Source organism: Entelurus aequoreus, linkage group LG18 (assembly GCF_033978785.1).
Source record: "Entelurus aequoreus isolate RoL-2023_Sb linkage group LG18, RoL_Eaeq_v1.1, whole genome shotgun sequence".
NCBI classification, from domain to species: domain Eukaryota; kingdom Metazoa; phylum Chordata; class Actinopteri; order Syngnathiformes; family Syngnathidae; genus Entelurus; species Entelurus aequoreus.
In genome coordinates, this window is record NC_084748.1 from 44077864 (window position 1) to 44103129 (window position 25266).

The 25266-nt window shown below is 40.2% G+C and overlaps 1 protein-coding gene and 11 non-coding genes across 13 annotated transcripts; 6 read left to right on the plus strand and 6 right to left on the minus strand.

Moving 5' to 3' along the window:
- Positions 1-454: 454 nt before the first annotated feature.
- Positions 455-528, plus strand: trnan-guu (transfer RNA asparagine (anticodon GUU)). The gene has a single exon. It is a non-coding gene; the product is annotated as a tRNA-Asn (tRNA).
- A 1531-nt stretch (positions 529-2059) lies between these two features.
- trnav-aac (transfer RNA valine (anticodon AAC)) lies at positions 2060-2132 on the minus strand. Its single transcript has one exon. It is a non-coding gene; the product is annotated as a tRNA-Val (tRNA).
- Positions 2133-2808: 676 nt separating this feature from the next.
- On the plus strand, positions 2809-2882 carry trnan-guu (transfer RNA asparagine (anticodon GUU)). Its single transcript has one exon. It is a non-coding gene; the product is annotated as a tRNA-Asn (tRNA).
- A 1538-nt stretch (positions 2883-4420) lies between these two features.
- Positions 4421-4493, minus strand: trnav-aac (transfer RNA valine (anticodon AAC)). The gene has a single exon. It is a non-coding gene; the product is annotated as a tRNA-Val (tRNA).
- Positions 4494-5158: 665 nt separating this feature from the next.
- trnan-guu (transfer RNA asparagine (anticodon GUU)) lies at positions 5159-5232 on the plus strand. The gene has a single exon. It is a non-coding gene; the product is annotated as a tRNA-Asn (tRNA).
- Positions 5233-6784: 1552 nt separating this feature from the next.
- On the minus strand, positions 6785-6857 carry trnav-aac (transfer RNA valine (anticodon AAC)). Its single transcript has one exon. It is a non-coding gene; the product is annotated as a tRNA-Val (tRNA).
- Positions 6858-7533: 676 nt separating this feature from the next.
- trnan-guu (transfer RNA asparagine (anticodon GUU)) lies at positions 7534-7607 on the plus strand. The gene has a single exon. It is a non-coding gene; the product is annotated as a tRNA-Asn (tRNA).
- A 1531-nt stretch (positions 7608-9138) lies between these two features.
- On the minus strand, positions 9139-9211 carry trnav-aac (transfer RNA valine (anticodon AAC)). The gene has a single exon. It is a non-coding gene; the product is annotated as a tRNA-Val (tRNA).
- Positions 9212-10311: 1100 nt separating this feature from the next.
- trnan-guu (transfer RNA asparagine (anticodon GUU)) lies at positions 10312-10385 on the plus strand. The gene has a single exon. It is a non-coding gene; the product is annotated as a tRNA-Asn (tRNA).
- Positions 10386-11939: 1554 nt separating this feature from the next.
- trnav-aac (transfer RNA valine (anticodon AAC)) lies at positions 11940-12012 on the minus strand. The gene has a single exon. It is a non-coding gene; the product is annotated as a tRNA-Val (tRNA).
- Positions 12013-12548: 536 nt separating this feature from the next.
- On the plus strand, positions 12549-12622 carry trnan-guu (transfer RNA asparagine (anticodon GUU)). The gene has a single exon. It is a non-coding gene; the product is annotated as a tRNA-Asn (tRNA).
- Positions 12623-19297: 6675 nt separating this feature from the next.
- On the minus strand, positions 19298-23911 carry LOC133633617 (coxsackievirus and adenovirus receptor homolog). 2 transcript variants are annotated; one of them, XM_062026199.1, is made up of 3 exons: positions 23700-23911; positions 23484-23563; positions 21387-21798 (listed from the first exon to the last, which is right to left on the minus strand). In XM_062026199.1, the coding sequence occupies exons 1-3, from the start codon at positions 23863-23865 to the stop codon at positions 21646-21648; spliced, it is 399 nt and encodes a 132-aa protein (XP_061882183.1). In that variant the 5' UTR covers positions 23866-23911; the 3' UTR covers positions 21387-21645. The 2 variants fall into 2 exon arrangements, with proteins under 2 accessions (XP_061882182.1, XP_061882183.1); XM_062026198.1 differs by having other exon boundaries at positions 19298-21798; positions 23484-23908.
- Positions 23912-25266: the final 1355 nt, after the last annotated feature.

Sequence of the window (25266 nt, forward strand, 5' to 3'; positions counted from 1 at the left end):
TTGTGTTCAGACAATGGTGGTTCAGTGGTAGAATTCTTGCCTGCCATGCGGGAGACCCGGGTCTGATTCCCGGCTAATGCTACATGATTCTTCTATTACAATTTAACTCATATTCATAAGGGACTAAAGCAATGTCCGTGACAAAGACATTACACCCAAAAGGTATATTGGACTCACCGAAAGCTGAAGTTATTCACGTAGATCGCAGTGTACTTCCAGTTATGCTACAAGCTCCTTCCATCCATCCATCCATTTTCTACCGCTTGTCCCTTTTGGGGTCGCTGGAGCCTTCTCAGCTACAATCGGGCAGAAGGCGGGGTACACCCTGGACAAGTCGCCACCTCATCACAGGGCGCCAGAAGCTCCTTGTCCCATCCAAAGACAATGACATCGGGCCAGCCACACATGATATTTCATAACTTTTTTGGGACAAATTAAACTCTCCAGCTTGGCGGTCTCTGTGGCGCAATCGGTCAGCGCGTTCGGCTGTTAACTGAGAGGATGGTGGTTCAAGCCCACCCAGAGACGAGTTTTTAAAACAAGCATGGGGGTTTAAGGGTTTTCTTGTACAGCCCATGTCCTTCTCTTAATTTTTGCAAAAGCGTTTCTAGTTAAAACGTGTGCCATGTTTGCAACATAACCTTCAAGCCATGCTTGTTTAAAATAATGTAAATTACTGATGATCAATGCTATTGCCTCAAATTGGCAATCATTAATTGAGTATAGGGTTAAAGGCATCAAGTTGAAATCCCGTAAAGTTCCAGGTACTGTAGCTGTCAGTCAAGGGGCCTGTTTGTTAAACAGTAGATGTTGGGCTCAAATCCCATCAGTGTCTGGATGTTTTTTCCATAACACTTTCTCGGTTTGTTTTAAAACCACGTGAATGCAAGCCTAAATTATATTTGTTTTGAATAAAATCCCAATGGATCTACAGAGTTGGATGTTTACTACAATGTTTTGTTAAAAAAAAAAAAAAGTAAATGTGGACACAACCAGGACTAAGAAATAAAGACTACTTCAAATGGGTTGCAAATTACTATGTTACAAGTAGCTTGTCTGGATATTCATTAGAGTAAGGATCTTCAAGTTTCTGTCAGAAGTGGGATTCAAACCCACGCCTCTTTAGAGACTGCAACCTGAATGCAGCGCCTTTGACCGCTCGGCCATCCTGACCTGAGATTGCAAGTTTATTAATGGTATAGCAAAACGATGCTGTTTGTTTCCCAAGCTCGTCCGTTTAAATGATTATGTCTTGGTGAAATACTGGAGTCCCAGTTGAAAGCACAGGCTTTTGTAGCAACACCGGACAGGATTATAGATCAAAAAGAATTAACCAAGGTTTTGTTGTTGCAGCAATTAAACTGTGGTTGTTTGAAAGGTGAAATGTACGCTTTCAATTGTCCAAGTTTTTTTGGTGATCCCTCGGAGCAGTAGGGTTTATCCTCCAGTTTCTACGCCACGGGCATTGGTGCTTCTTTGGGAGTATTCTCGACTCGCCTGCCGTGTGGGAGACTCGGGTCCGATTTCCTGATGGGGAGTGCGCGACACAATTTCAAGGAACCCGGCAGTGGTGTTGTTGAACCTTGTGAGCTGACCACAGATTATCTCTGTTAATGCTGGAATTTGTAAATCAGCTCTTCATGAGGTGTGGGCTATTTTGTGGTAGGATGCTTAAGAAGCTTTTCAGAAAGGCAAAGAAATAGTTCAAGTCAATGATTTTAACTGAGGGTAAGGAAGTATTTGATAATGCGAAAAAGAAACAGGTCAAATTTGAACCCGCAATTCCTGGCCATTTTGTACCCATTATGTTATTTTAAGTCCACAGTGAAGGACCAGCAGCGTTTCCATGCCTGTCAGAGTATCAAAGAACCCAGCAGTCATGATGTTGAAAACTGAGGTCTACCTATATGAGAACCCTCTAAATTTGGTGTTGTGTGTGCTCGGCTGTACATGAGGTACTCAGGTATGTTGCAAACTACTTCATGATGAAACACAGGACTATGCTAATATTTCTTTCCTTGCTTATTCATAGAGGTAAGAAGGAACGCAACAAAACTCTTGTTTCCACCCTGTTTCGAACAGGAGACCTTTCGCGTGTTAGGCGAACGTGATAACCACTACACCATGGAAACCGCTGCAAGTCTCCGACATTTGTCAAGACTCACAAGTTGATTTTCGGCCGATGGAAAACATGATGCTCGCCGGTCTTATTGCTGTTATTAATTGCACTGCATCTCTTGCCTTTTGTGGATGTTGTTGTATCCCTTGTGCACTTAGAATGTGTCCCACTTTGTAGCATGTTTTGTCTGTAGGAGCCCATATTTCAAACGCTCTTCCTCTTTATTGTGTTCAGACAATGGTGGTTCAGTGGTAGAATTCTTGCGTGCCACGCGGGAGACCCGGGTCTGATTCCTGGCTAATGCTACATGATGCTTCTATTACAATTTAACTCATATTCATAAGGGACTAAAGCAATGTTCGTGACAACCGCAAGACAAAGGCATTACACCCAAAAGGTATATTGGACTCACCGAAAGCTGAAGTTATTCACGTAGATCGCAGTGTACTTGCAGTTATGCTACAAGCTCCTTCCATCCATCCATCCATTTTCTACCGCTTGTCCCTTTTGGGGTCGCTGGAGCCTTCTCAGCTACAATCGGGCAGAAGGCGGGGTACACCCTGGACAAGTCGCCACCTCATCACAGGGCGCCAGAAGCTCCTTGTCCCATCCAAATACAATGACATCGGGCCAGCCACACATGATATTTCATAACTTTTTTGGGACAAATTAAACTCTCAAGCTAGGCAGTCTCTGTGGCGCAATCGGTCAGCGTGTTCGGCTGTTAACTGAGAGGGTGGTAGTTCAAGCCCACCCAGAGACGAGTTTTTAAAACAAGCATGGGGGTTTAAGGGTTTTCTTTTACAGCCCATGTCCTTCTCTTAATTTTTGCAAAAGCGTTTCTAGTTAAAACGTGTGCCATGTTTGCAACATAACCTTCAAGCCATGCTTGTTTAAACTAATGTAAATTACTGATGATCAATGCTATTGCCTCAAATTGGCTATCATTAATTGACTATAGGGTTAAAGGCATCAAGTTGAAATCCCGTAAAGTTCCAGGTACTGTAACTGTCAGTCAAAGTGCCTGTTTGTTAAACAGTAGATGTTGGGTTCAAATCCCATCAGTGTCTAGATGTTTTTTCCATAACACTTTCTCAGTTTGTTTTCAAACCACGTGAATGCAAGCCTAAATTATATTCCTTTTGAATAAAATCCCAATGGATCTACAGAGTTGGATGTTTACTACAATGTTTTGTTAAAAAAAAAAAAAATTAAATGTGGACACAACCAGGACTAAGAAATAAAGACTACTTCAAATGGGTTGCAAATTACTATGTTACAAGTAGCTTGTCTAGAGTAAGGATCTTCAAGTTTCTGTCAGAAGTGGGATTCGAACCCACGCCACTTTAGAGACTGCAACCTGAATGCAGCCCCTTTGACCCCTCGGCCACCCCAACCTGAGATTCCACGTTTATTAATGGTATAGCAAAACAAGGCTCTTTGTTTCCCAAGCTCGTCCGTTTAAATGATTATGCCTTGGTGAAATACTGGAGTCCCAGTTGAAAGCACAGGCTTTTGTAGCAACACCAGACAGGATTATAGATAAAAAAGAATTAACCAAGGTTTTGTTGTTGCAGCAATTAAACTGTGGTTGTTTGAAAGGTGAAATGTACGCTTTCAATTGTCCAAGTTTTTTTGGGTGATCCCTCGGAGCAGTAGGGTTTATCCTCCAGTTTCTACGCCACGGGCATTGGCGCTTCAGTGGGAGTATTCTCGACTCGCCTGCCGTGTGGGAGACTCGGGTCCGATTTCCTGATGGGGAGTGTGCGACACAATTTCAAAAAACCCGGCAGTGGTGTTGTTGAACCTTGTGAGCTGACCACAGATTATCTCTGTTAGTGCTGGAATTTGTAAATCAGCTCTTCATGAGGTGTGGGCTATTTTGTGGTAGGATGCTGAAAAAGCTTTTCAGAAAGGCAAAGAAATAGTTCAAGTCAATGATTGAGGGTAAGGAAGTATTTGATAAAGCGAAAAAGAAACAGGTCAAATTTGAACCCGCAATTCCTGACCATTTTGTACCCACAATTCCTGACCATTTTGTACCCATTATGTTATTTTAAGTCCACAGTGAAGGACCAGCAGCGTTTCCATGTCTGTCAGAGTATCAAAGAACCCAGCAGTCATGATGTTGAAGGCTGAGGTCTACCTATATGAGAACCCTCTAAATTTGGTGCCGTGTGTGCTCGGCTGTACATGAGGTGCTCAGGTATGTTGCAAACTACTTCATGATGAAACACAGGACTTTGCTAATATTTCTTTCCTTGCTTATTCATAGAGGTAAGAAGGAACGCAACAAAACTCTGTTTCCACCCTGTTTCGAACAGGGGACCTTTCGCGTGTTAGGCGAACGTGATAACCACTACACCATGGAAACCGCTGCAAGTCTATGACATTTGTCAAGACTCACAAGTTGATTTTCGGCCGATGGAAAACATGATGCTCGCCGGTCTTATTGCTGTTATTAATTGCACTGCATCTCTTGCCTTTTGTGAATGTTGTTGTATCCCTTGTGCACTTAGAATGTGTCCCACTTTGTAGCATGTTTTGTCTGTCGGAGCCCATATTTCAAACGCTCTTCCTCATCATTGTGTTCAGACAATGGTGGTTCAGTGGTAGAATTCTTGCCTGCCATGCGGGAGACCCGGGTCTGATTCCCGGCTAATGCTACATGATTCTTCTATTACAATTTAACTCATATTCATAAGGGACTAAAGCAATGTCCGTGACAAAGACATTACACCCAAAAGGTATATTGGACTCACCGAAAGCTGAAGTTATTCACGTAGATCGCAGTGTACTTCCAGTTATGCTACAAGCTCCTTCCATCCATCCATCCATTTTCTACCGCTTGTCCCTTTTGGGGTCGCTGGAGCCTTCTCAGCTACAATCGGGCAGAAGGCGGGGTACACCCTGGACAAGTCGCCACCTCATCACAGGGCGCCAGAAGCTCCTTGTCCCATCCAAAGACAATGACATCGGGCCAGCCACACATGATATTTCATAACTTTTTTGGGACAAATTAAACTCTCAAGCTAGGCGGTCTCTGTGGCGCAATCGGTCAGCGCGTTCGGCTGTTAACTGAGAGGATGGTGGTTCAAGCCCACCCAGAGACGAGTTTTTAAAACAAGCATGGGGGCTTAAGGGTTTTGTTGTACAGCCCATGTCCTTCTCTTAATTTTTGCAAAAGCGTTTCTAGTTAAAACGTGTGCCATGTTTGCAACATAACCTTCAAGCCATGCTTGTTTAAACTAATGTAAATTACTGATGATCAATGCTATTGCCTCAAATTGGCTATCATTAATTGACTATAGGGTTAAAGGCATCAAGTTGAAATCCCGTAAAGTTCCAGGTACTGTAGCTGTCAGTCAAGGTGCCTGTTTGTTAAACAGTAGATGTTGGGTTCAAATCCCATCAGTGTCGACGTGTTTTTTCCATAACACTTTCTCAGTTTGTTTTCAAACCACGTGAATGCAAGCCTAAATTATATTCGTTTTGAATAAAATCCCAATGGATCTGCAGAGTTGGATGTTTACTACAATATTTTGTTAAAAAAAAAAAGTAAATGTGGACACAACCAGGACTAAGAAATAAAGACTACTTCAAATGGGTTGCAAATTACTATGTTGTAAGTAGCTTGTCTGGATATTCATTAGAGTAAGGATCTTCAAGTTTCTGTCAGAAGTGGGATTCGAACCCACGCCTCATTAGAGACTGCAACCTGAATGCAGCGCCTTTGACCGCTCGGCCATCCTGATCTGAGATTGCAAGTTTATTAATGGTATAGCACAACAATGCTGTTTGTTTCCCAAGCTTGTCCGTTTAAATGATTATGTCTTTGTGAAATACTGGAGTCCCAGTTGAAAGCACAGGCTTTTGTAGCAACACCAGACAGGATTATAGATCAAAAAGAATTAACCAAGGTTTTGTTGTTGCAGCAATTAAACCGTGGTTGTTTGAAAGGTGAAATGTACGCTTTCAATTGTCCAAGTTTTTTTGGTGATCCCTCGGAGCAGTAGGGTTTATCCTCCAGTTTCTACGCCGAGGGCATTGGCGCTTCAGTGGGAGTATTCTCGACTCGCCTGCCGTGTGGGAGACTCGGGTCCGATTTCCTGATGGGGAGTGCGCGACACAATTTCAAGGAACCCGGCAGTGGTGTTGTTGAACCTTGTGAGCTGACCACAGATTATCTCTGTTAGTGCTGGAATTTGTAAATCAGCTCTTCATGAGGTGTGGGCTATTTTGTGGTAGGATGCTTAAGAAGCTTTTCAGAAAGGCAAAGAAATAGTTCAAGTCAATGATTTAAACTGAGGGTAAGGAAGTATTTGATAATGCGAAAAAGAAACAGGTCAAATTTGAACCCGCAATTCCTGACCATTGTGTACCCGCAATTACTGACTATTTTGTACCCATTATGTCATTTTAAGTCCACAGTGAAGGACCAGCAGCATTTCCATGCCTGTCAGAGTATCAAAGAACCCAGCAGTCATGATGTTGAAGCCTGAGGTCTACCTATATAAGAACCCTCTAAATTTGGTGCCGTGTGTGCTCGGCTGTACATGAGGTGCTCAGGTATGTTGCAAACTACTTCATGATGAAACACAGGACTTTGCTAATATTTCTTTCCTTGCTTATTCATAGAGGTAAGAAGGAAGGCAAGAAAACTCTTGTTTCCACCCTGTTTCGAACAGGGGACCTTTCGTGTGTTAGGCGAACGTGATAACCACTACACCATGGAAACCACTGCAAGTCTCCGACCTTTGTCAAGACTCACAAGTTGATTTTAGGCGGATGGAAAACATGATGCTCAACGGTCTTATTGCTGTTATTAATTGCACTGCATCTCTTGCCTTTTGTGGATGTTGTTGTATCCCTTGTGCACTTAGAATGTGTCCCACTTTGTAGCATGTTTTGTCTGTCGGAGCCAATATTTCAAACACTCTTCTTCTTTATTGCGTTTAGACAATGGTGGTTCAGTGGTAGAATTCTTGCCTGCCACGCGGGAGAGCAGGGTCTGATTACCGTCTAATGCTACATGATGCTTCTATAACATTTTAACTCATATTCATAAGGGACTAAAGCAATGTTCGTGACAACCGCAAGACAAAGACATTACACCCAAAAGGTATATTGGACTCACCGAAAGCTGAAGTTATTCACGTAGATCGCAGTGTACTTCCAGTTATGCTAGAAGATCCTTCCATCCATCCATCCATTTTCTACCGCTTGTCCCTTTTGGGGTGGCTGGAGCCTTCTTCGCTACAATCGGGCAGAAGGCGGGGTACACCCTGGACAAGTCGCCACCTCATCACAGGGCGCCAGAAGCTCCTTGTCCCATCCAAAGACAATGACATCGGGCCAGCCACACATGATATTTCATAACTTTTATGGGACAAATTAAACTCTCAAGCTAGGCGGTCTCTGTGGCGCAATCGGTCAGCGCGTTCGCCTGTTAACTGAGAGGATGGTGGTTCAAGCCCACCCAGAGACGAGTTTTTAAAACAAGCATGGGGGTTTAAGGGTTATCTTGTACAGCCCATGTCCTTCTCTTAATTTTTGCAAAAGCGTTTCTAGTTAAAACGTGTGCCATGTTTGCAACATAACCTTCAAGCCATGCTTTTTAAAAAAAATGTAAATTACTGATGATCAATGCTATTGCCTCAAATTGGCTATCATTAATTGAGTATAGGGTTAAAGGCATCAAGTTGAAATCCCATAAAGTTCCAGGTACTGTAGCTGTCAGTCAAGGTGCCTGTTTGTTAAACAGTAGATGTTGGGCTCAAATCCCATCAGTGTCTAGATGTTTTTTCCATAACATTTTCTCAGTTTGTTTTCAAACCATGTGAATGCAAGCCTAAATTATATACGTTTTGAATGAAATCCCAATGGATCTACAGAGTTGGATGTTTACTACAATGTTTTGTTAAAAAAAAAAAAATTTAAATGTGGACACAACCAGGACTAAGAAATAAAGACTACTTCAGATGGGTTACAAACTTAATTTGTTACAAGTAGTTTGTCTGGATATTCATTAGAGTAAGGATTTTCAATTTTCTGTCAGAAGTGGGATTCGAACCCACGCCTCGTTAGAGACTGCAACCTGAATGCAGCGCCTTTGACCGCTCGGCCATCCTGACCTGAGATTGTAAGTTTATAAATGGTATAGCAAAACAATGCTGTTTGTTTCCCAAGCTCGTCCGTTTAAATGATTATGGCTTGGTGAAATACTGGAGTCCCAGTTGAAAGCACAGGCTTTTGTACCAACACCAGACAGGATTATAGATCAAAAATAATTAACCAAGGTTTTGTTGTTGCAGCAATTAAACTGTGGTTGTTTGAAAGGTGAATCGTACGCTTTCAATTGTCCAAGTTTTTTTGGTGATCCCTCGGAGCAGTAGGGTTTATCCTCCAGTTTCAACGCCACGGGCATTGGCGCTTCAGTGGGAGTATTCTCGACTCGCCTGCCGTGTGGGAGACTCGGGTCCGATTTCCTGATGGGGAGTGCGCGACACAATTTCAAGGAACCCGGCAGTGGTGTTGTTGAACCTTGTGAGCTGACCACAGATTATCTCTGTTAGTGCTGGAATTTGTAAATCAGCTCTTCATGAGGTGTGGGCTATTTTGTGGTAGGATGCTTAAGAAGCTTTTCAGAAAGGCAAAGAAATAGTTCAAGTCAATGATTTAAACTGAGGGTAAGGAAGTATTTGATAATGCGAAAAAGAAACAGGTCAAATTTGAACCCGCAATTCCTGACCATTTTGTACCCATTATGTAATTTTAAGTACACAGTGAAGGACCAGCAGCGTTTCCATGCCTGTCAGAGTATCAAAGAACCCAGCAGTCATGATGTTGAAGCCTGAGGTCTACCTATATGAGAACCCTCTAAATTTGGTGTTGTGTGTGCTCGGCTGTACATGAGGTACTCAGGTATGTTGCAAACTACTTCATGATGAAACACAGGACTTTGCTAATATTTCTTTCCTTGCTTATTTATAGAGGTAAGAAGGAAAGCAAGAAAACCTTGTTTCCACCCTGTTTCGAACAGGGGCCCTTTCGCGTGTTAGGCGAACGTGATAACCACTACAACATGGAAACCGCTGCAAGTCTCCGACCTTTGTCAAGACTCACAAGTTGATTGTAGGCGGATGGAAAACATGATGCTCGCCGGTCTTATTGCTGTTATTAATTGCACTGCAATTAATAATATTAAGTGCGCGACACAATTTCAAGGAACCCGGCAGTGGTGTTGTTGAACTTTGTGAGCTGACCACAGATTATCTCTGTTAGTGTTTGAACCCGCAATACCTGACCATTTTGTACCCACAATTCCTGACCATTTTGTACCCATTATGTTATTTTAAGTCCACAGTGAAGGACCAGCAGTGTTTCCATGCCTGTCAGAGTATCAAAGAACCCAGCAGTCATGATGTTGAAGCCTGAGGTCTACCTATATGAGAACCCTCTAAATTTGGTGCCGTGTGTGCTCGGCTGTACATGAGGTGCTCAGGTATGTTGCAAACTACTTCATGATGAAACACAGGACTTTGCTAATATTTCTTTCCTTGCTTATTTATAGAGGTAAGAAGGAACGCAACAAAAGTCTGTTTCCACCCAGTTTCGAACAGGGGACCTTTCGCGTGTTACAAGAACGTGATAACCACTACACCATGGAAACCGCTGCAAGTCTATGACATTTGTCAAGACTCACAAGTTGATTTTCGGCCGATGGAAAACATGATGCTCGCCGGTCTTATTGCTGTTATTAATTGCACTGCATCTCTTGCCATTTGTGGATGCTGTTGTATCCCTTGTGCACTTAGAATGTGTCCCACTTTGTAGCATGTTTTGTCTGTTGGAGCCCATATTTCAAAAGCGCTTCCTCTTTAATGTGTTCAGACTATGGTGGTTCAGTAGTATAATTATTGCCTGCCTGCGATTCCCGGCTGATGCTTCTATTACATTTGAACTCATATTCATAAGGGACTAAAGCAATGTTCGTGACAACCGCAAGACAAAGGCATTACATCCAAAAGGTATATTGGACTCACCGAAAGCTTGAAGTTATTCACGTAGATCGCAGTGTACTTCCAGTTTTGCCAGAAGCTCCTTGTCCCATCCAAAGACAATGACATCGGGCCAGCCAAACAGGATATTTCATAACTTTTTTGGGACAAATTAAACTCTCAAGCTAGGCAGTCTCTGTGGCGCAATCGGTCAGCGCGTTCGGCTGTTAACTGAAAGGATGGTGGTTCAAGCCCACCCAGAGACGAGTTTTTGACACAAGCATGGGGGTTTAAGGGTTTTGTTGTACAGCCCATGTCCTTCTCTTAATTTTTGCAAAAGCGTTCTAGTTAAAACGTGTGCCATGTTTGCAACATAACCTTCAAGCCATGCTTGTTTAAACTAATGTAAATTACTGATGATCAATGCTATTTCCTCAAATTGGCAATCATTAATTGAGTATAGGGTTAAAGGCATCAAGTTGAAATCCCATAAAGTTCCAGGTACTGTAGCTGTCAGTTAAGGTGCCTGTTTGTTAATCAGTAGATGTTGGGTTCCAATCCCCTCAGTGTCTAGATGTCTTTTCCATAACACTTTCTCAGTTTGTTTTCAAACCACGTGAATGCAAGCCTAAATTATATTTGTTTTGAATGAAATCCCAATGGATCTACAGAGTTTGATGTTTACTACAATGTTTTGTTAAAAAAAAAATTTTTTAAATGTGGACACAACCAGGACTAAGAAATAAAGACTACTTCAGATGGGTTGCAAATTACTTTGTTACAAGTAGTTTGTCTGGATATTCATTAGAGTAAGGACCTTCAAGTTCCTGTCAGAAGTGGGATTCGAACCCACGCCTCATTAGAGACAGCAACCTGAATTCAGCCCCTTTGACCGCTCGGCCATCCTGACCTGAGATTGAGAGTTTATAAATGGTATAGCAAAACAATGCTGTTTGTTTCCCAAGCTCGTCCGTTTAAATGATTATGTCTTTGTGAAATACTGGAGTCCCAGTTGAAAGCACAGGCTTTTGTAGCAACACCAGACAGGATTATAGATAAAAAAGAATTAACCAAGGTTTTGTTGTTGCAGCAATTAAACTGTGGTTGTTTGAAAGGTGAAATGTACGCTTTCAATTGTCCAAGTTTTTTTGGTGATCCCTCGGAGCAGTAGGGTTTATCCTCCAGTTTCTACGCCACGGGCATTGGCGCTTCAGTTGGAGTATTCTCGACTCGCCTGCCGTGTGGGAGACTCGGGTCCGATTTCCTGATGGGGAGTGCGCGACACAATTATAAGGAACCCGGCAGTGGTGTTGTTGAACCTTGTGAGCTGACCACAGATTATCTCTGTTAGTGCTGGAATTTGTAAATCAGCTCTTCATGAGGTGTGGGCTATTTTGTGGTAGGATGCTTAAGAAGCTTTTCAGAAAGGCAAAGAAATAGTTAAAGTCAATGATTTAAACTGAGGGTAAGGAAGTATTTGATAATGCGAAAAAGAAACAGGTCAAATTTGAACCCGCAATTCCTGACCATTGTGTACCCGCAATTACTGACTATTTTGTACCCATTATGTCATTTTAAGTCCACAGTGAAGGACCAGCAGCATTTCCATGCCTGTCAGAGTATCAAAGAACCCAGCAGTCATGATGTTGAAGCCTGAGGTCTACCTATATGAGAACCCTCTAAATTTGGTGCCGTGTGTGCTCGGCTGTACATGAGGTACTCAGGTATGTTGCAAACTACTTCATAATGAAACACAGGACTTTGCTAATATTTCTTTCCTTGCATATTTATAGAGGTAAGAAGGAAGGCAAGAAAACTCTTGTTTCCACCCTGTTTCGAACAGGGGACCTTTCGTGTGTTAGGCGAACGTGATAACCACTACACCATGGAAACCGCTGCAAGTCTCCGACCTTTGTCAAGACTCACAAGTTGATTTTAGGCGGATGGAAAACATGATGCTCAACGGTCTTATTGCTGTTATTAATTGCACTGCATCTCTTGCCTTTTGTGGATGTTGTTGTATCCCTTGTGCACTTAGAATGTGTCCCACTTTGTAGCATGTTTTGTCTGTTGGAGCCCATATTTCAAACGCGCTTCCTCTTTAATGTGTTCAGACTATGGTGGTTCAGTAGTATATTTATTGCCTGCCACGCGGGAGACCCGGGTCTGATTCCCAGCTGATGCTTCTATTACATTTGAACTCATATTCATAAGGGACTAAAGCAATGTTCGTGACAACCGCAAGACAAAGGCATTACATCCAAAAGGTATATTGGACTCACCGAAAGCTTGAAGTTATACACGTAGATCGCAGTGTACTTCCAGTTTTGCCAGAAGCTTCTTGTCCCATCCAAAGACAATGACATCGGGCCAGCCAAACAGGATATTTCATAACTTTTTTGGGACAAATGAAACACGGAAGCTAGGCAGTCTCTGTGGCGCAATCGGTCAGCGCGTTCGGCTGTTAACTGAGAGGATGGTGGTTCAAGCCCACCCAGAGACGAGTTTTTGACACAAGCATGGGGGTTTAAGGGTTTTGTTGTACAGCCCATGTCCTTCTCTTAATTTTTGCAAAAGCGTTCTAGTTAAAACGTGTGCCATGTTTGCAACATAACCTTCAAGCCATGCTTGTTTAAATTAATGTAAATTGCTGATGATCAATGCTATTGCCTCAAATTGGCTATCATTAATTGAGTATAGGGTTAAAGTCATCAAGTTGAAATCCCGTAAACTTCCAGGTACTGTAGCTGTCAGTCAAGGTGCCTGTTTGTTAAACAGTAGATGTTGGGCTCAAATCCCATCAGTGTCTAGATGTTTTTTCCATAACACTTTCTCAGTTTGTTTTCAAACCACGTGAATGCAAGCCTAAATTATATACGTTTTGAATAAAATCCCAATGGATCTACAGAGTTTGATGTTTACTACAATGTTTTGTTAAAAAAAAAAAAAAAAATGTAAATGTGGACACAACCAGGACTAAGAAATAAAGACTACTTCAGATGGGTTACAAATTACTTTGTTACAAGTAGTTTGTCTGGATATTCATTAGAGTAAGGATCTTCAAGTTTCTGTCAGAAGTGGGATTCAAACTCACGCCTCGTTAGAGACTGCAACCTGAATGCAGCGCCTTTGACCGCTCGGCCATCCTGACCTGATATTGCAAAAAAAGAAACAGGTCAAATTTCAACACGCAATTCCTGACCATTTTGTACCCATTATGTCATTTTAAGTCCATAGTGAAGGACCAGCAGTCATGATGTTGAAGTTTTAAAGACAGCAGAGTAGCGCAGCAGAAGCGTCCTGTGCCTGTAACCCAGCGGTTGATGGGTTGAAATAGGATATGGGTAGTGTCAGTGCCTATTTTGTTCTCAATATGCTGATACACTGAGGAAATGGGTTCCAACATTGCGGCTGTCATGGTAATGTGAAACGTATGGAGACAGCCAAATCACATGATAAAAGTCCAAATCACCAGCATTTGCTAGCGTTGGTTGTAGTTCGTTTTAGTCTTTGTTTTCTGATAGTACTGACAATAACCATATGATTGCCATTTGTTGTGCCATTTGTTTGTTTCCCCTCTGGGATTATTAACGTTTCTGATTCTGATTCTGATTGTACGCAGGCATAACGTACTTCTTCCTGGAAATAGCCTAATTTCTGTGTAAAATGGCTGCATATCTGGCAACTTCAGTCAGAATTTTGACTGTGATTGCAGTACCATTTCTGGCCACATTATTACATATGGCTCCTTTAAATCAGTGTCCATGGCAACAAAGTGAGCGCTGGAACAGAAAAGAACACTCAACTAAGGAGCAATAATAGCAAATACCAGAATGTGACCTGATGTTACAGGTCATAACAATTTCCCCCCGAAAAGTATTTAAAAGAGGAATATTTTGTGAAATAATTGGAGCCTTAAATAGGTCAATAGTTCATAACAACATTGATTTTGATTCATTATTATATTTTGAGCAACGACAGTCTTTAGGAAATCGTAATAAAATCCTCAAGGCCCCATTTATAAAAGTGTTGTTTTTTATTTACTTATTTTTACTTTAACACATACATTTCTAGGTCAACTTCAGATCTCTCTGTCAATTATAAGTTTTTATATTTTTTCTTTTTCTTTTTGTTTTATGCTATTTTTGTCAAAGAAAACACGTTTTATATGGCAAACACAGAAAATATGCAAAATTTTCCCCAAAAAATATTTCAAAGTGGAATATTTGATGTGCAGTAATTGGAGCCTTCAATAGGTCAATAATTCATAACAACATTATTTTGATTCATTATTATTTTTTGAGCAATGACAGCTTTAAAGGAAAAAAAACTGTGTGCATGGCAGCTTTGTGTTATAAGAGTTTACATTGCAACTTTTTGTCTTTACATTTCACCCGTTTTCTCTTTTTTTTTTCAGTATGAGTATTTTAAGTTTTTCAGGTCCCAGTGCTAAAAAAACTTTTTCAGGCCAGCAGTCCACCCCGAGTCTGACATGATTTGAAGACGTTGTGTGGCGAAGTTGGTAGAGTGGCCGTGCCAGCAAGGAGGGTTGCTGGTTACTGGGGTTCAATCCCCACCTTCTACCATCCTAGTCACGTCCATTGTGTCCTCGGGCAAGACACTTCACCCTTGCTCCTGATGGCTGCTGGTTAGCGCCTTGCATGGCAGCTCCCGCCATCAATGGGTGAATGTGGAAATACTGTCAAAGCGCTTTGAGTACCTTGAAGGTAGAAAAGCGCTATACATGTATAACCCATTTATTTATTTCTTGGGAGGTAGTGGAATGTCATCATCATCCGTGATTGGTTAAATGTTGAAATATGCTATTGAGGCCGGAAGTCAACCAGCCGTTCTGCCATTGGCCAAATATTAAATGTGTTGAAGAAAGTTGGACAGAGGCGGATCTGATTGGCTTAGAAAGTTGGAGATGTTGGAATAAGGCACGCTGATTGGTTCATATCACCCCGGTGTTGAACATATTGACGGACTATCAGCGCTCAAAAGTCCGTGACTGGTGAATTTATAATATGACATGTGTTTTTGTAGCCGGGTAAGATGGCAAAAACAGCCCAAAGATGGATAAATATTAGTCATGTTAGGGTAAAGTGAACTGAAAGTGAAATGAAAACCTTTTGCTTTTTTTGCAAGAAGTGAGTGGCGTGAGTGTAAAAGCTTACAGCACCTGGTATTCCCAGGCCTGTGCACCTCCGAGTCCAGAAGCTCTGCTCAACAGACCAATCATTGAGCTCTGTTGAGCAGAGAGTTTCCTCAACAGACCAATCAAATAGCTATGTTGAGCACAGTCGAGGAGACGGTCTTGCTCAACAGACGAATCACAGAGCTCTGTTGAGCAGACTTATTATAATACAACATGGCGGCCTCCGTGAAACAAGCGATCACTTTTGGAACGATGTGTATTCTCCATGTATACAGCGTTTATCGACAAAACACCACTTCCCCTTGTTGTGGATAAGATCAAAGAAAGCGCTATGGCAAATATGGCAAACACACAAAATATGCTATATTTTCCCCAAAAAATATGCAATATTTTCCCCCCAAAAGATGCAATATTTTCCCCAAAGAATATGCAATTTTTTCACTAAAAAATATGCAATATTTTTCCTAAAAAATATGATATATTTCCCCCCCAAAATATGCAATATTTTCCCTAAAAAATATGCAATATTTTACCCGCAAAATATATGCAATATTTTCCCCCTAAAAAATATGCAATATTTTCCCCAAAAAATATGCAATATTTCCCTCAAGAAATATGCAATATTCCCCCCAAATATATGCAATGTTTTCCCTAAAAGATATGCAATATTTTCCCTAAAAAATATGCAATATTTTCCCCAAGAAATATACAATATTTTCCCTAAAAAATATGCAATATTTCCCCACAAAAATATGCAGTATGTTCCCTAAAAAATATGCAATATTTTGCCCCCAAAATATATGCAATATTTTCCCCCTAAAAATATGTAATATTTCCCCCAAAAAATATGCAATATTTTCCCTAAAAAATATGCAATATTTTCAGTAAAAAATTCAATATTTTCCCCCAAATATATGCAATTTTTTCCCTAAAAGATATGCAATATTTTCCCCAAGAAATATGCAATATTTTCCCTAAAAAATATGCAATATTTCCCCCAAAAAATATGCAATATGTTCCCTAAAAATATGCAATATTTTGCCCCCAAAATATATTAAATATTTTCTCCCTAAAAACTATGCAATATTTTCCCCAAAAAATATTCAATATTTTCCCTAAAAAGTATGCAATATCCCCCCCCCCAAAAATATGTAATATTTCCCCCCAAAAATATGCAATATTTTCCCTAAAAAATATGCAATATTTTCAGTAAAAAAATTTAATATTTTCCCCCAAATATATGCAATTTTTCCCTAAAAGATATGCAACATTTTCCCTAAAAAATATGCAATATTTTCCCCAAGAAATATACAATATTTTCCCTAAAAAATATGCAATATTTCCCCCAAAAAATATGCAATATGTTCCCTAAAAATATGCAATATTTTCCCCCCAAAATATATGCAATATTTCCCCCTAAAAAATATGCAATATTTTCCCCCCCCCCAAAATATATGCAATATTTCCCCCCCAAAATATGCAATATTTTCCCTAAAAAATATGCAATATTTCCCCCCAAATATATGCAATTTTTTCCCTAAAAGATATGCAACATTTTCCCTAAAAAATATGCAATATTTTCCCCAAGAAATATACAATATTTTCCCTAAAAAATATGCAATATTTTCCCCGAAATATATGCAATATTTTCCCCCTAAAATATATGCAATATTTTCCCCAAAAAATATGCAATATTTTCCCTAAAAAGTATGCAATATCCCCCCCCAAAAAAATATGTAATATTTCCCCCCAAAAATATGCAATATTTTCCCTAAAAAATATGCAATATTTTCAGTAAAAATTTAATATTTTCCCCCAAATATATGCAATTTTTCCCCCCAAATATATGCAATATTTTCCCTAAAAAATATGCAATATTTTCCCCAAAAAATATACAATATTTTCCCTAAGAAATATGCAATATTTCCCCCAAAAAATATGCAATATGTTCCCTAAAAATATGCAATATTTTCCCCCCAAAATATATGCAATATTTTACCCGCAAAATATATGCAATATTTTCCCCAAAAAATATGCAATATTTCCCTCAAGAAATATGCAATATTTTCCCCCAAATATATGCAATTTTTTCCCTAAAAGATATGCAACATTTCCCCTAAAAAATATGCAATATTTTCCCCAAGAAATATACAATATTTTCCCTAAAAAATATGCAATATTTCCCCCAAAATATATGCAATATTTTCCCCCTAAAATATATGCAATATTTTCCCCAAAAATATGCAATATTTTCCCTAAAAAGTATGCAATATCCCCCCCCCAAAAAATATGTAATATTTCCCCCCCAAAAAATATGCAACATTTTCCCTAAAAAATATGCAATATTTTCAGTAAAAATTTAATATTTTCCCCCAAATATATGCAATTTTTTCCCCCAAATATATGCAATATTTTCCCTAAAAAATATGCAATATTTTCCCCAAAAAATATACAATATTTTCCCCAAGAAATATGCAATATTTCCCCCAAAAAATATGCAATATGTTCCCTAAAAATATGCAATATTTTCCCCCCAAAATATATGCAATATTTTCCCCCTAAAAAATATGCAATATTCCCCCCCCCCAAAATATATGCAATATTTTCCCTAAAAAATATGCAATATTTTCCCCCCAAAATATGCAATATTTCCCCCAAAAAATATGCTATATTTTCCCTAAAAAATATGCAGTATTTTCCCTAAAAAATATGCAGTATTTTCCCCAAAAAATATTTCAAAGTGGAATATATGATGTGATTTGATTTGTTATTTTTTGAGCAGTGACAGATTTAAAGGGAAAAAACAGCCTGCATGGCAGCTTTGAGTTAAAATTATCAACATTGCAACTTTTTCTCGTTACATTTCACCTGTTTCCTCTTTTTTTCCACTTTTCTTTTGTAAGAGTATTTTTAGGTCAGGAGGATTTTTCAGGTCCCAGTGCTGACACATTTTTTCAGGCCAGCAGCCGAGTCTGACATGATTGGAAGACCTTGTGTCATCCAAGTCCTTCAAGAGAAATGCAAACTAACACTTTTTAAATACATGGCCTCTTGTATGTCTTTTCATTTGTGGTCTAAGCTTTTATAAATAAAATAAAGCAACTGACGAGTAAATCATTGTCATATATTTTATACTGCTTAATGAACACAATACATTGGCAAAATCTGCCCAATTTGCTCTTGGACTTGGTTTAATGTTGTGTTTAATTCATTAGAAATGAAATTAAACAATCAACAACTACACTTTGTATTGCTAAATTAACACAACACATCAGGTTAGGTAATCCCTGCATATTTACTGTGATAAATTTGCTATAATTAAATGAAGTAATTCATTCATTAATTTATACAGCACACATTCTCATATTGTGTAATAATTATGATACATTGTTATATTGCTACAAACTGTTACTGCATTCACTTCTTGTAGGTGCTGTAAGCTTTTAAACTCACGCCAGAGGGCGCTGTTTCTCACTTCTTGCAATAAAAAAAACAAATGGTGCCATCAATAACATTCTCTCTTAATTTATTATTTATACTTTCTGAATAAATGATGTGATAATGTTCATCAGTCAAGTAGGTGGAATAGAGTCTGACAAGAGTTTTCAAACACTCCCATTGGTGTTAATTTTTAATCTAGCTAAAGATTAAATAATATCAATATCAAATTACAGGATGGTATTAATGTAATTTATTCATTTTCCTCAACTGAAGTACGAACATCCATCCATATTCTACCGTTTGTCACTTTTGGGGTCGTGGGGGTGCTGGAGCCTATCCCAGTTACACTCTGGGACACGTCGCCACCTCATCGAAGGGCCAACACTAACATGTGGCTTATTCCGTACATATGGAACATCATTTTCAACAAAACTTGTGAATTTGGACCCATTTCATTAATCACACATGAAGTTAGAAGGGCATACAAATTATTTCATCATATTTATGTGCGCCCAGAAAATGTGTCCCCATGCAATCATTAGTACAACACAAAATGTACAGATTTATCAAAAGCATTTATTTGAGTATAAACGACGTTACCAGCATCATCTTTGACAATCAAGGCATGAACGTAACCATCCACATTTCTTATACTATCACTAAAAATCAGCGTTAAGTACGAAGTGTTTTTTACTTTGCAAACTCATCTCTCGGGCCGTACGTTTGACACTCCTGGTCTACCTTAAAGCTGGTACACACAAATACACTATATTGCCAGAAGTATTTGGCCACTCATCCAAATGATCAGAAACAGGTGTCCTAATCACAGGTGTATAAAATCAAGCACTTAGGCATGGAGACTGTTTCTACAAACATTTGTGAAAGAATGGGCCGCTCTCAGTGATTTCCAGCGTGGAACTGTCATAGGATGCCACCTGTGCAACAAATCCAGTCGTGAAATTTCCTCGCTCCTAAATATTCCAAAGTCAACTGTGGGCTTTATTATAAGAAAATGGAAGAGTTTGGGAACAACAGCAACTCAGCCACCAAGTGGTAGGCCATGTGTAAACTGACAGAGAGGGGTCAGCGGGTGCTGAAGCGAATAGTCCAAAGACTTTCTGCACAGTCAGTTGCTACAGAGCTCCAAACTTCATGCGACCTTCCACTTAGCCCACGTAAAGTACGCAGAGAGCTTCATGGAATGGGTTTCCATGGCCGAGCAGCTGCATCTAAGCCGTACATCCCCAAGTCCAATGCAAAGCGTGGGATGCAGTGGTGTAAAGCACGTCGCCACTGGACTTTTCTATCTGTCAATCTGATGGACGAGTCTGGGTTTGGAGGTTGCCAGGAGAACGCTACATTTTGGACTGCATTGTGCAGAGTGTGAAATTTGGTGGAGGAGAAATGATGGTGCGGTTGTTGTTGTTTTTCAGGAGTTGGGCTTGGCCCCTTAGTTCCAGTGAAAGGAACTTTGAATGCTCCAGGATACCAAAACATTTTGGACAATTCCATGCTCCCAACCTTGTGGGAACAGTTTGGAGCGGGCCCCTTCCTCTTCCAACATGACTGTGCACCAGTGCACAAAGCAAGGTCCGTAAAGACATAGATGACAAGAGTCTGGTGTGGATGAACTTGACTGGCCTGTACAGAGTTCTGACCTGAACCCGATAGAACACCTTTGGGATGAGTTAGAACGGAGACAGAGCCAGGCCTTCTCCACCGACATCAGTGTGTGACCTCACCAATGCGCTTTTGGAAGAATGGTGGAAAATTCCTAAAAACACACTCCGCGACCTTGTGGACAGCCTTCCCAGAAGAGTTGAAGCTGTAATAGCTGCAAAAGGTGGACCGACATCATATTGAACCCTATGGGTTAGGAATGGGATGGCACTTCTCATATGTGAGTCAAGGCAGGTGGCCAAATACTTTTGGTAATATAGTGTATTTTATTAATATTTAAAAGAACACAAAGACAAAACATCAGATATTGAGCAGTTACGATCTTTGTGTGTGCTGTACTATGATGCTATCAACGCAGCACACACAATGTTTTTTAAAGTTGTATTGTACTAATTAGTACACAATAATGTAATCTCCGTTTCATACAGCTTGTCCCTCACCGAAAGACCACTTTGAAGAGGGGACGCCACTAAATGGCGTTTTTATAGCAACCTTGCCACTATTTCTTTTGCGCAACACCCAAATGACTGAGAGCAAAGACAATGGCCAGAGATAGGAGAACAATGATAGTCGCTGCCGCTGCTATGACAACTTGATTTCCATTGCTCGTCGCTAATGGTGACCATAGACTCTTTGGTAGGACCTCATTGTGTTTGGTTGCATCGCTTGTGGTCGGAGGTGAGGATGGACACTCAAGTAGGATCTCACAGTGTTTGGTATCATTCAGACTTTCCACCGTGCAGAGATAACTTCCGCAGTCGTCCTCTGAGAGCCTGTTGACCAACAAGGTCCCTCCTGAGGTGTCCTCGGTGGAGTTAGGAGGTAACATCTGGTTTCCACTCGTCTTTGTCCAGCTGTACTTCAGCGGGGGTGTGCCTTGTGAGGATGTGCATTGGAGCGTCACAACATTACCTGCCACAGGCTCTCCTTGCACGGCACATACCGGTGTGCTCAGCTCCTCCATGACTGTCAGGGTCATGTTTTTCCAAAAATATCGAGCATTCTCTCTCAAGTTGCACGCGTACTTCCCCGTGTCTGACATACGCAGGTCGGTGATCCTTATGGAAGCATCTCCATCACAAGGGTTGGGAGAAGTGAACTTAACCCTGTCCTTCAAAGGTTTGTGCGCAACATACATTTGGCCGTGATCCATCAATAAAAATATCTTGGCGCCTTCTTTGGGAATTAGAAATTCCCAATAAACTACCGAGCACTTTAAGAAGATAGAGGGACGTGTGGACTTGCAGTCAAGAATGACGCTCGATCCTTTGAGTGCGTAATAGGAAGTCTTGTCGGCGCTGATCCCAAAAGCACAAACTAGGCTCGTGGTGCAAAATGCCAGCACTGACACCAAATACCACAGCACAGACGTCATCATTGGACTGTTGTACAGAAGCTTGCTGTAAAATAAAACAGAAATAACGTTGTCTTTTGCGTTCTTTACCAACTAAAGTTGTTGTTGTCCGAGACATCAAAAATACTGAAGATGACATCACGACTTCAAGGACTAAAATAAAAAAACTGACGCCTCTTGTCATGATCTGTTGCCCAGATCATGTTTTGTTTAGTTTGGTTCTTTTAGTTCCACTACCGCAGTTCTGTTTTCAGCACCGCTGGGTTTGTTTTAGTTGCCATGGGTGCAAATGAGTATCACCTGCCTCTGATTAGTGTCCGGGATGCTCACCTGCTGCCGGGCACTAATCAGAAAGCTATTTATTCCCGTTTTTCGCCATGCTCAGGCTGGCTTCCTTCTGTCACGATTGGGTCGCATGTTTATGCGTGGGTCGTTCTCCGGGATGCAGATGGAACTCCGGGCGAAGTGTGCATGTAAGAATATGATTGTATGTCCATAAATCATACAAAGTACAAACATACAGGAAACAAACAAAGAGATGTATGCCAATCGCAAGGGAAGCTAAGGCGAGACTTAGCACAGGAATCAAAAGCATAGAAACCAGAACGTGTTATTTACAGCAAATATGTGAGCCAGGCCGAGCGTGGTGAGAAACGAGAATAAGTAGCTCTCTGATTAGTGCCCGGCAGCAGGTGAGCATCCTGGACACTAATCAGAGGCAGGTGATACTAATTTGCACCAATGGCAACTAAAACAAACCCAGGGGTGCTGAAAACACAACTGCGGTAGTGGAACTAAAAGAACAAAACTAATCAAAAACATGATTCGGGCAACAGATCATGACAAGAGGCATCAGATCTTTATGAGTTGTTTTCTTTTAGTCCTTGAAGTCGTGATGTCATCTTCAGTATTTTTGATGTATCGGACAACAACAACTTTAGTTGGTAAAGAATGCAAAAGACAACATTGTGCTGAAAACACAACCGAGGTAGTGGAACTAATAGAACTAAACTAAACAAAACATGATCCGGGCAACGGATCATGACACTTCAAAATTGTGCAATATTAATACATTACATTCATTGTTTTGGAATATTTATACACAGTGATTGGCAAGCTACTTTGAATATGGAGTGAGCTAAACTACAAGTTACTCTCGATTAAATGTAGCTAAGCTCCAGGGGAAGCTATCCCCGGAGAATTGTAGCAAGCCACACAGCAAAAATAGCCTGCTACATCAAAGCTAAGCTACTTTTAACAGCATTTCTATCCATGGGCCCACATTTATTATATCAATTTTAATGTAACAGAGTGTAGTTAAGCTACGTAACTTAGCTACATGTAGCTTATTACTGCCTATCACTGCTAATACACTACATTCATTGACTATCACCATGAATTATTACTTTTTTTAATCAGTGGCGTAATTATGCAGTTTTCAATTCAGTCGACATTTTCAGATCATTATTTTATATTTAGTCTTCAATGTGCTTGCGCTTTATAATTTTGTTCAAACACCTTCCTTTGTCTTGCAAAGGAAGTGAACTAAACTTCAAAGTTATGGTGGCAATGAATGATCAGTAAAAGTCATGGAGAATGACTAAGATTAATTAAGCTTCGTAACCTGTTAAACATGTCTGAAACAGATTGATTCAAACCATGATTCTTAATCACGTCCCCCCAAAAAATCCTTTGAAATCTTGGAGTAAGTGGGAAAAAAAGTCGACTTACCAGCACAGAAGACTCAGTAGGATTCTCTGACTCTGACAGCAGCAAAGCACATTCAGTGTAAATAACACATCTCACAAAGGCTGAAAAAGATGCATGTCATCATGTTTGACTCATAAAGAACAAATACTATCTTTCATCTGATGTATTAGCATCCTATCACAACTTAAAGTACACTTTTGGATCTTAAAGACAACAAAGATGATCTTGTATACATACTGGTGAGGTCAGTAGTTGTCATCAACCTCATCTGTTTAGGGGGGCCAGGGGGAATTGAGAAGGAGTTATGACAAGGAAGTGGGCGTGGCCTAAACGCCCACTCATTAAGGGGAAGGATTGGGTGAAATAAAACGGGAAGTGAGTCTACCTTATATTGGGCGGCCATTTTATTTTATGGTTGCGGAATGTCATCATCATCTGTGATTGGTTAAATGTTGAAATATGCTAATGAGGCCGGAAGTAAACCAGCCGTTCTGTCATCGGCCAAATATTAAATGTGTTGAAGAAAGTTGGACAGAGGCGGATCTGATTGGCTTAGAAAGTTGGAGATGTTGGAATAAGGCACGCTGATTGGGTCATATCACCCCGGTGTTGAACATATTGACGGACTATCAGCGCTCAAAAGTCCGTGACTGGTGAATTTATAATATGACTTGTGTTTTTGTATTCGGGTAAGATGGCAAAAACAGCCCAAATATGGATAAATATTAGTCATGTTAGAGTAAATTGAACTGAAAGTGAAATGAAAATCATTGGTGTTTTGCAAGAAGTGAGAAACAGCGCCCTCTGGCGTGAGTGTAAAAGCGTACAGCACTTTATTGTTATTTTTTGAGCAGTGATAGTTTTAAAGGGAAAAAAACAGCCTGCATGGCAGCTTTGAGTTAAAATGATCAACATTGCAACTTTTTCTCATTACATTTCACCTGTTTCCTCTTTTATTCCACTTTTCTTTTGTATGAGTATTTTTAGGTCAGGAGTATTTTTCAGGTCCCATTGCTGACACATTTTTTCAGGCCAGCAGCCGAGTCTGACATGATTGGAAGACCTTGTGTCATCCAAGTCCTTAAAGAGAAATGCAAACTAACACTTTTTAAATACACGGCCTCTTGTATGTCTTTTCATTTGTGGTCTAAGCTTTTATAAATAAAATAAAGCAACTGACGAGTAAATCATTGTCATATATTTTATACTGCTTAAATAACACAATACATTGGCAAAATCTGCCCAATTTGCTCTTGTACTTGGTTTAATGTTGTGTTTAATTCATTAGAAATTAAATTAAACAATCAACAACTACACTTTGTATTGCTAAATTAACACAACACATCAGTTTAGGGAATCCCTGCATATTTACTGTGATAAATTTGCTATAATTAAATGAAGTAATTCATTCATTAATTTATACAGCACACATTCTCAAATTGTGTAATAATTATGATACATTGTTATATTTTTATATTGCTACAAACTGTTACTGCATTCACTTCTTGTAGTTACTAAGCGTGAAGAGTAATAGTATTAATAATACTCTCCCCTCTTCTTATCAGCTGCAGGAAATTAAATATTTTTCGTACGGTCTAGTGTCAAAAAAGTATAAAATGTTTTGAAAAGAAGTTCCTTTCTTGGGAGGTAGCGGAATGATCATCATCACCGTCGACCCCGATCTGGACTTGGGGGGGTCGTGGCCATTCCCAGGCGGTCTCCCATCCAAGTACTAACCAGGCCCGACACTGCTTGGCTTCCTAGTTCGGACGAGATCGGGCGTGTTCAGGGTAGTATGGAACTC

Bases quoted from the DNA above. Each gene is read 5' to 3' on its own strand.
- LOC133633617 (XM_062026198.1), bottom strand. From the start codon at position 21,776: ATGATGACGTCTGTGCTGTGGTATTTGGTGTCAGTGCTGGCATTTTGC.